This window comes from Anarrhichthys ocellatus, unplaced genomic scaffold, assembly GCF_004355925.1.
Source record: "Anarrhichthys ocellatus isolate YVR2014 unplaced genomic scaffold, GSC_Weel_1.0 scaffold9, whole genome shotgun sequence".
NCBI lineage: Eukaryota > Metazoa > Chordata > Actinopteri > Perciformes > Anarhichadidae > Anarrhichthys > Anarrhichthys ocellatus.
The window spans coordinates 3796653-3812313 of NW_022280039.1; the positions used below are offsets into that span (position 1 = coordinate 3796653).

General features: G+C 43.7%; 1 protein-coding gene across 2 annotated transcripts in view; it reads right to left on the minus strand.

Annotated features, from left to right (window-relative positions):
• The window catches only part of hectd4 (HECT domain E3 ubiquitin protein ligase 4), a 35463-nt gene that overhangs the window by 18239 nt on the left and 1563 nt on the right, over window positions 1–15661 (minus strand). Inside the window, exons 2-29 of one of the 2 annotated variants that reach the window (XM_031849099.1) lie at window positions 11505–12058; window positions 9342–9431; window positions 9129–9256; window positions 8833–8941; window positions 8125–8263; window positions 7718–7888; window positions 7426–7618; window positions 7152–7313; window positions 6241–6354; window positions 5987–6127; window positions 5660–5895; window positions 5423–5565; window positions 5179–5249; window positions 4987–5092; window positions 4715–4835; window positions 4500–4622; window positions 3950–4074; window positions 3383–3536; window positions 3172–3275; window positions 2773–2971; window positions 2518–2637; window positions 2321–2425; window positions 2031–2194; window positions 1537–1782; window positions 1195–1387; window positions 693–797; window positions 483–571; window positions 226–398 (exon numbers count right to left, since the gene is read on the minus strand). In XM_031849099.1, the coding sequence (XP_031704959.1) occupies window positions 226–398; window positions 483–571; window positions 693–797; window positions 1195–1387; window positions 1537–1782; window positions 2031–2194; window positions 2321–2425; window positions 2518–2637; window positions 2773–2971; window positions 3172–3275; window positions 3383–3536; window positions 3950–4074; window positions 4500–4622; window positions 4715–4835; window positions 4987–5092; window positions 5179–5249; window positions 5423–5565; window positions 5660–5895; window positions 5987–6127; window positions 6241–6354; window positions 7152–7313; window positions 7426–7618; window positions 7718–7888; window positions 8125–8263; window positions 8833–8941; window positions 9129–9256; window positions 9342–9431; window positions 11505–12058 (4378 nt within the window). Of the gene's footprint in view, window positions 1–225; window positions 399–482; window positions 572–692; window positions 798–1194; window positions 1388–1536; window positions 1783–2030; window positions 2195–2320; window positions 2426–2517; window positions 2638–2772; window positions 2972–3171; window positions 3276–3382; window positions 3537–3949; window positions 4075–4493; window positions 4623–4714; window positions 4836–4986; window positions 5093–5178; window positions 5250–5422; window positions 5566–5659; window positions 5896–5986; window positions 6128–6240; window positions 6355–7151; window positions 7314–7425; window positions 7619–7717; window positions 7889–8124; window positions 8264–8832; window positions 8942–9128; window positions 9257–9341; window positions 9432–11504; window positions 12059–15661 lie in introns of both variants that reach the window. The other variant, XM_031849098.1, reaches the window with a different exon arrangement.

Below are 15661 nucleotides of genomic sequence, written 5' to 3' on the forward strand. Positions count from 1 at the left end.
ATATATAAATAAAAATTCATTAAAGTCAAACTCCTGTATAAATTACATAACTGTACCCAGAGATACACAAGCTGATGGATATTTCAATAGTGAGAGTGTTCGACAACATGCAATTTAAACATCTGATTGAAGGAACAAATCTCTAATCCCAACCCTGCTGCCCAACAAGGTTAGTTATTAATAATGACTAATTAGTAACATAAGAGGACACATAAAAAGATCTACCTGGACCTGGTGTGCCAGCAGGTGTGGTGGTAAGGCTTCTGCAATGTGGAGCGATGGTAACATGGAGCAGCAGCTCAGTGCGGTTCAGCAGACTCTTCACTAGTGCCTTCGTTTTGGCCAGTGAGGTGCTACTTCTATGATGCATGGTGTTCACCTCTTGAAAGAACTTCTCCCTGTAATTGCAGACATGTAATGTTACGACACAATCTGACCCATGACATCTGCTATTTTGATACGATATTTTGTTAATTACTTGCCTCAATGCGAGGACGACATTTTCCAGATCACTAAAATCGAGTGGGACCTCCTTCAGGGAGCAAAGTAGTTCCAGCTCCTTAATTTTGTTCTGTTAAACAAAAACAACAACAACAACAACAACAACATATTATGAATAGCAAAGCGAATGGTTGTGGTAATGGTATAATCTCCAGAGGAAAAGTTAGTAATTGTGTGTAGAGCAGGAGTACCTCAAAGAAGTGGTAGTCGTGAAAGAAAGGAGTGTTGTTCTCCAGCTTTCCCTGCTGGGCCTCCTCTACCTCATTCTGCCACTTCTGTTCCAATTCTCCAACACTCTGAAAGTAACACCGGAGATAATTAAACACAGAAAGACTCCCACTATTGGTTATTACTCATTTTTCCAGGTTGTAATTCAATATACTGCCTAGGGTGCAAATATCTCCCCATTTTGTTGTCATGTTAGCAGAATCCTGGTGATTAAAGATATTCTAATTTAATGTAAATATGGCTTAGCTTTGCAACAACACCTTTTAATTCCCCATTAATAACATAGCCTGAGGCCAACAGGACAAACTTTATTAAACTATTGAAACTTTCTTTAATAGCCTAATTAAAAAACAGTCAAGATAACAAATACGCATAGTGTGCATAGTGCGTCTTCCACTAACAGTCAGCAAACGTAACTTACGCATGTTAATTGATAAAAGCCTTTCTGTGTTAACAGACGCTCACCTGCAGCTGACGCTCCATAGCGTTGATCTTCTTGAAGGTCTCAGCCATGATCTTACAGACCAGGTCGTACTCCTCCGCGTGGTCCTCCCGGTAATGGTAGTTGACAAGTGCCTGAAGGGCATCCACCAGGCTGAGGTGTTTTATGACACAGGACACTATAACCTCCTCCATAACATCTGGCCTGATCACCTCCCTTACAGAAAAAAATGTTATATTAAGATTATGAGAAAAATGATAATGTGCTGCCTGGCTGGCAGCACTTTATCAATGTTTTTACATCATTTTTATTTCTATGAACAGCGATGATGTACCCCGTGTACCGTGACAGCACGGCTCTCTTACTTGATGCTGGGACGGAATTGTGGCCGAGCTCTTCCAGACACCTCTCGCAGCCTACCCATGATGCCTGGAGGGAGGCGGATACGAGGCAAGTCAAAGTAAGTCCCTGGCATGAGGCCTGGGGGTGGGATGAGCACATCAGAGGGGTATGTGAACTCCCGATCCTCCTCAATAGTGAGTGGCAGAGGGGAAGGGCTGGGCGTGAGAGCAGGGGAGATTGCACCATTCGCTTCCACCTGCCACTGACACCTAAAGAAAGAAAAAACCTCTCATCAGTCTGTCATCTTGGCTGGCAGCAGTTTTTCTGTGTTAAACGAGGTACCACTGAAGAATGTCTACTAATTGTGGTTAATTTTATGCAACAATCACCAAGCCAAATTCTTTGTATGTGCAAACGTACTTGACATAAAACCGTTTCTGATTCCGATTCGAATTCTTACATTGTATTATATTTATCACACTAGCAATCAATATCCCTTGGAGACATTTTGTGTCACCTTTGCAGCAGCTTCGAGCAGAGCAAATCCTGGCAGGCTTCCTCCTCTCTTGTCACCTCTGGCCCGTTGTAGAGAATGCGGAGCATTGAGCAGGCCAGCACTGACAGACCGAGGGCAAGGTCTGCCAGGAAGGGGAGGCCTCCAGAGACATCCTCAGATGACTCCTGAAAGCAAAAACAAATAGCATCTTCAGAATTAACTGTTGTTCTTCATGTTCCACGCTGACTGCCAGTTTGATTCAACAACAGTATTACAGATGTTTGGGACATGCCAGTGCTGACATGTTTTACCTGAGCTCTGACAGTGCAGGAGAACCCCCACATGGCTTTATCGGGGGTGTTGTGTTCACGTCCACTCCTCATCTCAAAGGAAAACGTCACCGTGTCTCCTTCAACCTGAAACAGGACACAGACAAAATGTAGCTCTTCAAGACTGTATGGGCCCTGTGTGTTCACGGTGTATGTTTGTGCTAAACAGCTTCTTTTACCTTGACAAGGTCTTTGGGCCATCCTGTCCCCAAGACACTGCGACTGCCATATCCCAGAGTGTTCCCTCCATACTCTGTTACCTTACGACTGTTGGTGTTGGGACCAGCATAGATAACCAACTAAAATACCAGAGAATACATTTAGTGCAAAATATCCCCAAGAGGTGCTTTGCTATGCCTGCGATTGCACACAGTGTATGTAAGAGTTACAGGGGATGAAGGCCATTGGACACAGTGAATCATGAGAGTCAGTACCTTGTCATAGTCATACTGTGAGGAACAGCGAGAATCAAAACGAAGGTACAGACAGCGGGCCCCCGGGATGTGTACCGTCTCCTTGAACTTGTAATTGTCCCTCACAGGGTGCACCGTCTCTACCGTCTTCCCAGCAGCCCATGGGGCAGGGATCTTCAGCCCAGTCAGGAAACCAGGCTCCTCCCGCTCGTCAAGAATTCTAATATCAAGGATACAAATAAATAGAAACTGAGTTTGTGAGACACAAAACAGCTGGTACTTACGTTAGCCTAAGCTCTTCTATGTACATTTCTTCATTAAAATACTTAATTATGCAGCAAAGGGATCCAATATATAATCAGGCGGATTCAATGAGAATTAGTTGTGAACAGTCTCATGCTGGACCTTCAGAAAACGTACTTGTCATCAGCAGCACAGGCCTTTGCCCCCAGCCCAAGAGAACCACCCAGAGGTGGAGGCTCTTCAGTGAAAAGTGGAGATTGAGTCTTTAGCACTAGGGCAGTCTGGAAAACAGAGATTGGAAATAAATACTTGAATGACGACTACTTTTTGTACACAAAAACCTTTAATTGAATGCAAGAATTGCCTTTTGGACGGGCAAGACTCCAACCTGGCTGGTGTAGAGGACCAGCTGCACCAGCTGAGGCATGAGGGCGTCAGCGAGAGTGAGGGTCTGCAGGTTGGGGTGCATCAGAGAGGTGAGCAACACTGGCAGCAGGTGCCCAAGCATGGTGGCCTTCGTTACCTGTTCCAGGCCTTTCAACCTGAACAACAAGAAGAGAGAAGGCACAGATGTAATGTTTGGGGGATGAATCCAAGGCAAAAAAAAGAAATAGGGACATTTGTAGAGGTAAAACAAAGCTCAGCATCCATAAATTATTTCTCACGCCCTCTTTTATTCTTTGTCAAGAGGCTGCAGCATTACCCAAATTTAACTTTATCTTGTTTTCACAGTTAAATAGAGCATTAGAGCCAACTAAAAGAACATTATGTCTGGTTGTATTTTTTGTCAGTGACATGGTTTTATGATAAACCAGTTGACAACACAGATTAGCGTCAAACATCTGCTCATGCAATATAATAAAATAAGTAGTCGTTTTTTTAAGAATGTATCCAGCACCATCATTTCCCGCCCTGAAAAGGTATCTTTAAAAAAAAGATGCAGTTAAAAGTTCACCTGGTTTCTCTGTCAGCGATGTCACTGTTAATGAGAGCTGTGGTCACCTGCTGCAGGGTCTCCAGCACTTCATCACATCCCACCAAGATCTTGGTTGCAAGGGATAGGATGCTGCTCTGCAGCTCCTGAGGACCACACACACAATATGCCCAAATTTACGTAACACGGCTTTCAACATTTTCAACGATCATCATGCAATACCGAAGTTATACAAACAGAAGTTCTTTACTTTTATGTCTGCATATTGAAACAAACATTCTTATGAGCTTAATCTGAGCTGTTTGATTACATGAGACTGTTCCGCTTCCATCCTTTTATCAGTAGCCGTGATTAGTGATAAGAAGAAGAAGAAACAACACATCCTTAGTTAGTATAGCACTGTTAACTGATATTATTATGAGTGCAATGAGCACAAATTACTCTGCAGTGCAGTAAAAGAACATTCATCTCCCGCTGCTCCGTTTGGTGGGTTGGTCTCTCATTGACAGACACACAACAGACTTCCACGTGCACAGAGGTAGGGGTATTTAAAGGGGGTGTTTACCTGTACCTTGATTGTTTCCCCTTGTATGGAGCTGTCACTGTCGTCGCCATCATCCGGGCGGATAAGAATGGTGTTACTGAGGAGGTGGTTCTGGACGGCCATGAGGTAGCGGAGGCTAGGTGAGACCACCTACAGAGAGGGAAACAACATCTCTCGTTTGTACAAGTGCAATCTCACAACGCATGTGATCTGAATAAACACAGATGAACTGATATTCATACTGGCACAGTGGAGAGCAGCTTCTGGAAGTCGTCTCGGGCGACAGTCTGACATTTGGTAATGACGAGGCAGGATTCCCGGACTACAGTCTTGAGGATACAGTGCAGCAGCTCATCATTCAATCTGCCAAAGAGAGAGATTTCTTTCACTTTGTGATTCACAAATATAGACCTACAGGGAGCGAACTTGTGTTTTTAAGCTATGCCATGACATTGTCCTGCACTGTTATCAAAGGCTATTAGAAGTGATACTGCACTCTTTAGTTACAGAATACCTGTAGTAATCCTCTTCTTCACTGCCAAATCTATTCTTCTGCAGTTGGTCTGCCAAGTTGGTGAGGATGACATCACGAAGTTGAGACAGGCCAGTGTTCCTTTCACCTAAAAATACACAGAATATTAGATAAATTCACCACAAAAGTTTAAATGGCAGTTATATCAAAATGTGTCTTTACGGTCATAGTCACCCTCAGTTAAAACCAGTTTCAGCAGTTTGTTGAGTTCAGCCTCCCCCTGATACAAAGTATTCAGGCCTGAACTACAGAGAGAGAGAGAGAGAGAGAGAGAGAGAGAGAGAGAGAGAGAGAGAGAGAGCAAAGAAAGCCCAGGTGAATACCATTAAGATCACTGACATTTTAACTATTACTTCTGTTTGTATCCATCAATTACACATAAAGTCTATATACTGTACATGTGGAATTTCTGACTTACCTGATGGCCAGGCACACTTCTCTCTGAATCTCTACTCCTATCTGATCCATTGGAGCCATGAGGAGCTGCCACAGGAGTAGGCCTGACCGACGCACACTCTCCCTATTCTTCTCTGACTGAGGATTGAAAAACCTAAATACCACCTGGACAGAACAGAGAAATAAAAACAACTCAAAAACACAGAAAATGGCTGAGTCATTTTCAGCAAAACTGTCCCCAGCTAAAGTGCCAACTGACCTGGAACACCACCAAGATACAGCGGATGATGCACGTGTCTCCATTGACCATGGCCTTCTCCATGATGTCGCAGATGCTGCTGAAGTGACGGGCCTCGATGGGGTGCTGTTTACCCAGTAGGGCCCCCAGGGGCAGGCTGTTGCTGCTGGCCGCCAGCAGGTTGAGCTGATGGATACACATGGCACCTACATGATGAAGCAGCTGGTTGATCACCTCGCCAGTGGCCACAGTTTCCTCTGTGAAAGGACAAGTTTTGCAGAAGTTCACATTTCTGACACAAACCTGATACAGAGAGCATCTGCTGGCTTCCAGGCTGTATTTATCTACCTTTGGGTTCTTTGATGACATGGCTGACACCGAGCCTATGGCACACATGATGGAAGGCTTGGTTCCCAGGATTGCACCACTGATCTATGTAATCACTGGAGCAGGTCCAGATCAAGTTGTTCAGTGCGTCATAACATGCCCCTGAGAAGCCAAAAATTACAGAATTATATGTCATTTAAAATGGCCATGCATTGTGTGACTGTCCTCTGCGAGCTTGACACATAAGAGTAGAATGAACCAAAAGCTGAGCTCACCTAGCCCCGCCACCTGGGCTCCTCTGCCTAAAGAACTGCCGGGCGCATCAATGAGGTCTGCACGGCTGCTGAACTGACCGTCAGCCAGGTTAAACACCAAGCTGGAGGCTAATACTGATCAGAAATGTAAAGTTAGTGAATAAACTCATTCATTGTATAGTACAAATCACTGGGGGTTCTACAAAAGATGTTCTTTACCACAACTTGTCATTGATTAGTCAATCACAAATAATGCAATTCATATTTTACCAGAGCTTTTTCACAAAGAATGGAATGCGGCCGCTGATAGCAACATGAATTTCGCATCATTTGCAACCGCTATCTGCTCCGTCTCAAGGTCCGATTCACAAAAAGATATTGCGCTAATGATAGTGATAAACATGCCCTTAAAGTTTTGCAGCTGAGCGCAGTTTGCTTTTTCTGACTGCAGTCATCCACACGGCAAAGTGTAAATAAGCTTGAGGCCAATGGGGTCAAGCTGAGCCAGAAGCTCTTCAACATGTGTGTCACTGCGCTCAGCGCTGGGCTTTGTGAATTGGAAAGTTTTTGCAATGAGGCTTAGTTGCATGGAAAAGGACAGATTGTGTGCTAAATTGTGCTTCATACCGAATTGAAATACGTTCACAGGAGCACAGAGATGCTATTTGCTCGGTAGCAAAGTTATGGCTGTATTTCACACTTTGCAGGTGCTTTGAGAAGTCAGTGTTTTAGCGTCACAAAAGCCACGCAATCCTTTTGTGAATTCACCCCTTGAATGTTATGTACTATATGTATAATGAATCCTTACTGGACTTCATGCTGTAATCAGACTGTTATCAGAATATTTGTTATCCTCCAGCAGTCTTTGTAATGTATCTTTACAATAAGTAAATATTCCAAGTGTCTGTGTGTGTGTGTGCGTGCGCTCATACTTTTGAGAGAGGACAGGCTGCTGGTTCCTCCAAATAGGGAGCGAGTGGCAGAGCTCCCAGATACACCAGGAGGTGAGACCAGCATCACTAGATAGGTTCCACACACATACATAGGGGTCTTTCTCAGGGTCTTCAGAGGGAGTCCACAGCTAGTGTTCACAGCTACGAAGGAGTTAAACAGAAAAGTGTCACCAGAAAGTCTTCTAATCCATATGTATTGCACATTAGAGCACATATGGTTTTTGGATGACTAAAAGTTGTGCTGATGAATTACCAGACTGCTCCTCTTTGACGGTGTTGGTGATTGCAGAGCCTGTGAGAGCAGCCAATGTGGCAGAATGGGAGGCCCGGAAGCGTGACATTCGACTCAAGAGAAGCTCATTCAAGCACTTTGAAGACTCGCCTTCCTTGCGAGTTAGAATAACCCTCTCCTGCAAGATGTCTGCAACACACAGCCCTGTCTGTGTCTGCACCATGGACATGGGGGGGGGGGGGGGGGGAAGAAAACATCAAGGATGAACACGGACATAAAAACCACTGTATATGGCAGGGCATATACTACTCACAGACAGGTGAAAGACATCCATGAAGACAGAGTGGCCTTTCTGTGTCTTCTCGTTGAGGCTGGCTGGGGACCAGACCCAGTACAGGTAGGTCCCATCCGAGCAGAGGTGCAGCGTGGTCATGCTGCTGCCCACAGGGAAGTGGTGGGCTGGCATGGGCACAATCTGGCACACCTGAAAATCACACAGTGAACAGAAGCCTCAGCTATGGCTGTGCTTGTCATTTCAACTGAGAGCTCGTTGAATTCTAATCACCAGCTTTCTTAAGGCCCCTATCTTTGAACAAATGTATACATTGTGGGCCTCCACGTCTTGTTTGTATGATCAAATCATTTTGCACACAAACACCAAGACCTACAATGTCTAATTTACCGAATGATTCAACATCGTGAAATGAAAGTCTACAGTACCTGGAGGGTGAAGGGGTCAATGACCTGGCACAGCTGATGAGGCTTGGCATCAAAAGAGGAGGGGCGGTGGAGGAGGCGACCGCTGCAGAACACCACCCAGCCAGGCTCCAACTCTTCATTTCGGCAGTACACAAAACCCCTGCACAAACACAAACACAGAGCATCTATTTACGTGTACTAATGACGGTGGACCTTTTTTGTCGAAACCCCAATTCTTCCAACAGAGTCAAGCCTCTTGTTTACCCTGTTCAGTGCTGACAATGACAATTACGTCCTTCAAGAAAAGAGTTGGCGTGCTAGTTCAAAGCTGTTGTGGGTCTACAAATCTAAATGTTTGCATGCAATTACTAAGAATTGTACTAATTGCTGTCGTATTTGTCCCAATGAGATGATTTCCTTTTAGAAATGTGTTCACCGTTGTTTTTTTTAAGGAATCAAGAAAACAAGAGATATTTCTAGCATACAATTAACTCACAAACCTAAACCTAACACACGTATCTTTGAACTCTAAAAACACACTGGGGATCCTGCCAGTGAGGCCTCTCCCAAATCAATCAAAGACAGTTAGGGAGGATGCGACTGTGTATCACAGATAATGGTTTAAAAATGTCCAGGAAATAACACAGTGCGAAGGGATGCGTAAGTGATAAGGGGTATTTTTAATGTTCACACGCTCTTTCTGTCAGACGAGAAGGAGAGTCACATTACCTCAGTGTCCCGTGTAAACCAGAGCCCAGCTTGCTTAGTCCTCTCCCCGAGGAGTTGGTGGTATACAGGTAGAGCCCGTCTGTGGCGAGACAGCGGCCCAGGTCGGTGTCTGCAAGACGGAGAGACAAAAAAAGGATTCAATATAACGGCAACGACAGACAGATGACAGATAGTCGTGATGAAAAGTAGGGGGGCTATCAACGGGGGAGTGGAAGAAGTGAAGAGTGGAAGCAGAGAATTCAGGTGCTGAACAAGGTCAAGGCACCTGTTTGCTTTGCTGAGACAGATGTTTTTACCTTTACTCTCTGCTCCTCCAGCAGAATTATCAGGTGTAGGCAGCATGTCCTCAAAACCCCACGACACACTGTGTTTGCCCCCTAGAAGGCAGGACGGAGAGCCTGGGCCTCCTTCCAGGAGCAAAAGTCTGGAGCAGGAGAGACACAGGCTGGTTAAAACGTTGGGAAAGTTACTTATATGTCATTTGAAATGAGCTTGAATACCGCCCTCACCTGTACAGGACATCTGACACAGGGAGCTGGCCCAGATCACTTTGTTTCTGCAGCAGGTGAACCGTGTGGATGAAGGTCTTCAGAGATCCCCTGGAGAATAGTTTTGCACATTAGTCAGGAGGCCTCAGCATGAAAACACAAGTAAAAGCTCATTGTTAAGCATTTCTGGAACTGTAAGTGGAGCAATACTCTTGTATTATGGAGGGGATTCCATGTAATGTGCTGGGCATTAAAATGCTATGTTTAAAAAAAGAATCTGAATGAAAAACTCTTTTCTATTAGAATCCAGCAGAGAGAAGATTTTGCACTGCGACCCTCAGCAGGGTGTAATGAGCAACCTACTGACGTTTGCGCAGTGTTCATTTACTGCGTCGCCTCATCCAAGACTCAACTATTAACTGAACACGTTCAAGTCGTTCTAGATTCAAGGAAAAGATGTATGCGAGGAGAGGTCTCCTGAAATGATATTCTGACATTCTCTGGTGCAAAAGAAGGGAGGTTCGGAACTGCAGCTTTGAAAAACAGCTTCAACTGGGCATAAAAAGAAAAAAACAACGTTATATTAATTAATACAATGTCTATAGTGATTATATCACTTTTACTGCCAACAACCTCACATGCCACCAAACTTGTGTGGCAGCAATGGAGCTAAAACATGTAAACATTTCGACTTGTGTATCACCAACACGTCACAGTGTTACTGGGAAACTGGTACGATCCGGGGAACTCCTGCCATGTGCTGTCGTAAATGTACGTTTGATTCACTGATACATGTTCCACAGGCAACAGACACAGATGAGTCACGTGTCACAGTCCCCTTCTCCACCCGACTCTGTAAATATCTTATCAACAACTGACGTCAATGCACATGGCTACGCAGTCTTTTTGCTTACTTTGCCTTCTCACGATGTGAATTGTACAGCCGACCCCATCAGAGGTGAGGGGCGGTAAAGCCGATAGCTCTTTAATTAGCTCCCACTGTTGGTTGAAAAAAAGGGGGCTGGATGATTCCCCACAACAAAGAGCTCTGCCAGCCCGAACAGAGGCGGAACAAAGAGCGGAGAGTTCTGGTTTCGACACGTCAAGATCCGTTGTCACCAGCAGAAGTCAGAGTTCAGGCGCAAATGCATGAAAACAAGCATATTCGGCTCTTTTGCAGGCCAGGTGACAAACGCACACAAAAAAATAATACATTGCCATTGAGCTGACAGAGTGCCCACTAATGTAAGTGTGTATAGAAATATCAATCAACAAGTTTTTACTATTGCATTCGGCCAGATCCTCCATGCAACATGTACCCTGAAGAGAGAAACGAATCAGTCGGTCACTTTAGCTTCGGCTGCCAGGAATAACTGACTCTCTGAATGCTTGTGATTTACTAATGAAGTAACTCAGCAGTGTTTTCACTGAGATACTTTCTTCTCCACTGTATCTTAACTAGTGGTGTAACGGACATTATAACGTTATCACGATGTGTATCTCGTAAAATGTAGTGTTGGTGATAAACTTCAATGAATACAGTTGTTTGAAGATGCATCATTAAAACTTTTTTGTTTTAATCCATAAAAATACAATCTTTTATTTCCTTATCATTTGAATTGTGTGTTTTTATGAAGAAAAAAACCTCAATATGTTAGTAAAAGTATAACATTTATATGTTATTTAAATGTTATACTTTTCTAAAAGTATAACATTTAGAATTGTTGATAGTTTACACAGACTTCAGAGCGGTTTAAAAGATTTTTGAGATAGTGGCAAAAAAAAATAAAAATAGTCTGGAGCCTTGTAGACCAGCTGCTACAATCAAACAACAAGGGGATCTGTATCTGCCAATATGGATCATCAATGATCAGCAGTTAGTATCAATGGCAAAAAAAACTTGATCAGGGATCTCTCAAAGTTATATTTGCTCCCATTTTTCTTTTATGCTGATCCGAATCATGATCCGATCCATGAGTTTATGATCAGTTGCACCACTAATCTCGACTGTATTAAATTCTCAATGAGTTCTTGTTACTTGTGTATAAAGTAACAATAGGCATTCTGTGAAGAGTTTGGCTACTCTATTAACGCTTTACCGAATATTGTTGGTTCAATACACCGTCTACAACAGCCAACAGAGGGTTCCTAAGAATCAGGAAGGGAGTAAATGTATGGCCTCACCTGGCACAGGCAAGTGCCACAAGTGCCGCGGCAGCGTTTTCCCTCTGCCTGTGTGTGTGGAGGATCTGCGTTTGAGCATGTCCCTGCGGTTGTCCTGACTCCTTGGCACCATCTTCCAGCCAAGAGCAAAGCAGCCCCTCAAGGCCGTTGAGGCAGTCGGCAGGCTCTTTGCTGAGGCTGAGCGGCTGGCAATCCCGGAGGCAAGCCAGCAGCACCTCTGCCGTGACGCCGCAGAGCGCCGGGTCACTGCGGGTCTGCGACTGCAAAAGGGGAAAGACCAGCAGCAGGCCGACCCGGGAGGTGAAGGGCGCCTGCTCGGGTTGCTGCAGCAGACCTTGCCTTTTGAGGAGGGCCAAGGTCTCCTCGTCGGCCCCTCCGGTGCCCTCTCGCTCCTGCTGCTCCTCCAGGGCCAGCTGCCGCTGCGCCCCCCACAGGCCACGCAGAGCATTGAGACGGTACTCCAGCAGCCGGGCATACGCGTTGCTCTGATTCCCACAGACGGCACGCAGACGCTCAGCGAGCTCTACCGGGTTCTTCGTCTCAAATGTTAGAATCTGGAGGACAGGGGAAGATAGCAGGGACGAAAAGAAGGAACAAATAAAGTTTACTTTAACAGCAGTCAAGATTGTGACAATTTGTCTGAGATAGCAGACATACACACCATGTGATTACTGGTCTGGTCTCTCTAATGCAAATTAAGTTTTCCACTTCAGAGTGAATATTGAAATATAAAATAAGAGCTAAGCAGTGGAACATTTGAATTTAACTGACAGATTTGAATTTGGGCTTGTGTTCTACTTTACCAGATTGACCTCACATTTGGCTTCATCCATAGTCTGTATGCTGAAACAGCAAGGAGATGAAAGTCATTTTAGACTTTTTAGTCATTTCCAAAGTACAACTATGAATCACCTCCACAGAATAAACTCTGGTGTCTACAGTTCCTTGTACTGTGAAATATTGCTCAGAGATAGCACGGCACATTTGAGGTAGCCTATCACGAGTGAAACAATGTGCTTCATGTGCACTTAGGCAGCATTTCAGCTATTGATTACACTCTGTGGCCCAAGAATCATGGACTAGAAAAGAATCCATTATACCATTTAGCAGGCACAATCTGTATTGATTCAATTTCAGAAATGCTACTAATGTTACAGTAACACGCCTTGACTGGATGCTGGGCCTTCTCCACCTTACTCTGCAAAACACCGCTTATGGGTAAAAATAGTTGGCATCACAACACCTACGAACACAGCACTGAATGACCAAACCAGTGAGTCTTGAAAATAGACGCAGAGAGAAACAGAACATATCCTAGAATAAGAGGAAAGACCTATGATTTGGTGTGAGCTTTGACCTACTATACACAGGAAGGTTGACAACAACAAACATGGCTGCTTTATTTATATGCAGATGTGCTATATACACACACACATGTGAAAATGGCCAGATTTCTCTACCATTAGATATGATTTTGACTTTCTATATTTGTACGGGCATGATCCCGTTTCCAAAAAGTTTTAATTAACATGCCAACCTAATAAGTCTAAACCACATTAGGCTACATGTTAGCGTTTGTGCTCAGGTTAAATGATCTGAGGGATCCTGGGGACATTATCGTGGGCATAACGTAACCACACTTTGTATTTCATACTGTAGGCACCAAATCCATCGTATACAGTTGTGTGAAAAAGTGTTTGCCCCCTTCCTGATATCTTATTTTTTTGCATGTTTGTCACACTTAAATGTTTCAGATCATCAAACTAATTTAAATATTAGACAAAGATAACACAAGTAAACACAAAATGCAGTTTTTAAATTAAAGGTTTTTATTATTAAGCGGGAAAAAAAAATCCAAACCTACATGGCCCCGTGTGAAAAAGTGATTGCCCCCCCCTGTTAAAACATAAATTAACTGTGGTTTATCACATCTTTGGAAAGCTGAGTTCAATTTCTCTAGCCACACCCAGGCCTGATTACTGCCACACCTGTTCTCAATCAAGAAATCACTTAAATTGGACCTGCCTGACAAAGTGAGGTAGACCAAAAGATCCTCAAAAGCTAGACATCATGCTGCGATCCAAAGAAATTCAGGAACAAATGAGAAACAAAGTAATTGAGATCTATCAGTCTGGAAAAGGTTACAAAGCCATTTCTAAAGCTTTGGGACTCCAGCGAACCACAGTGAGAGCCATTATCCACAAATGGCGAAAACATGGAACAGTGGTGAACCTTCCCAGGAGTGGCCGGCCAACCAAAATTACCCCAAGAGCGCAGCGACGACTCATCCAAGAGGTCACAAAAGACCCCAGAACAACATCCAAAGAACTGCAGGCCTCACTTGCCTCAATTAAGGTCAGTGTTCATGACTCCACCATAAGAAAGAGACTGGGCAAAAATGGCCTGCATGGCAGAGTTCCAAGACGAAAACCACTGCTGAGCAAAAAGAACATAAAGGCTCGTCTCAGTTTTGCCAGAAAACATCTTGATGATCCCCAAGACTTTTGGGAAAATACTCTGTGGACTGACGAGACAAAAGTTGAACTTTTTGGAAGGTGTATGTCCCATTACATCTGGCGTAAAAGTAACACGGCATTTCAGAAAAGGAACATCATACCAACAGTAAAATGTGGTGGTGGTAGTGTGATGGTCTGGGGCTGTTTTGCTGCTTCAGGACCTGGAAGACTTGCTGTGGTAAATGGAACCATGAATTCTGCTGTCTACCAAAAAATCCTGAAGGAGAATGTCCGGCCATCTGTTTGACCTCAAGCTGAAGCGCACTTGGGTTCTGCAGCAGGACAATGATCCAAAACACACCAGCAAGTCCACCTCTGAATGGCTTAAAAAAAACAAAATTAAGACTTTGGAGTGGCCTAGTCAAAGTCCCGACCTGAATCCGATTGAGATGCTGTGCCATGACCTTAAAAATGCAGTTCATGCTCGAAAACCCTCCAATGTGGCTGAATTACAACAATTCTGCAAAGATGAGTGGGCCAAAATTCCTCTACAGCACTGTAAAAGACTCATTGCCAGATATCGCAAATGCTTGATTGCAGTTGTTGCTGCTGGCCCAACCAGTTATTAGGTTTAGGGGGCAATCACTTTTTCACACAGGGGCCATGTAGGTTTGGATTTTTTTTTCCCCCTTAATAATAAAAACCTTCATTTTAAAAACTGCATTTTGTGTTTACTTGTGTTATCTTTGTCTAATATTTAAATTTGTTTGATCTGAAACATTTAAGTGTGACAAACATGCAAAAAAATAAGAAATCAGGAAGGGGGCAAACACTTTTTCACACAACTGTATATGGAAGTTGAACAATTTGACTTCATAAAACGCCATATGTCCAATGTCTTAACAATTTAGTGTTTCTTGTTGTAGGTTACCATGACTGGCACTGTTAGAATATAGTGAAAATTAAACACTGCCTGCTCGTTTAGATGTTTAAAAGTAAAAAGCAGCCCTGAATTCATGCTGCTAAACCAAACAGTGGTGCTCTCAACAGCTTCTTGTGCATTTTCACAAAAGAAATGTCCAGCTGTCAGTTATCCTGCCTTAACCAGTAAATCAACATTGGTTCTTCAGAAGCTGCGTCACTGCATGCATGTTATTTATTTTTACTAAATGAAAAAACAGCGGGTGAGGGGTTCAAACCCTCCCATTCACATTCATTAATTAACCAGTGGTTTGTCATCTGTCAAAGCTGCTGATTGAACATATGTACTTGTACTAGGACAGTATGTGGCTGATGGCTGAATAGTAAAGTAGCCATTTGCAGCTGTTCGTACAACTCCTGCTGAATATGATGTGGCATTGAATTGTAGAATAACAAGCTGGTTATTAATAGCACTAGTTAAAACAATTGGTCAATAGGTTAGGTGAAAAGACATTATGCTCTAGTAACACAACCAGCTGAATTTGTACAGTTGAACGCACCACACTGTACATTATAAACATTAAATCTAGCAGGCAGTGTCTGTTGAGGAGCACAACAAGCCTTACACCAACACCAACATACTCCCCCCTATGAAGTGTGGAACTGTGCCAACTTTCCACTTCTCCGATCACATAGCTATGAGCTTGACAACTGTTATAGCATAGCCTTCTCCAACAAACATTATATGGAATATTAGCACAATAACAATATTAATTTCTT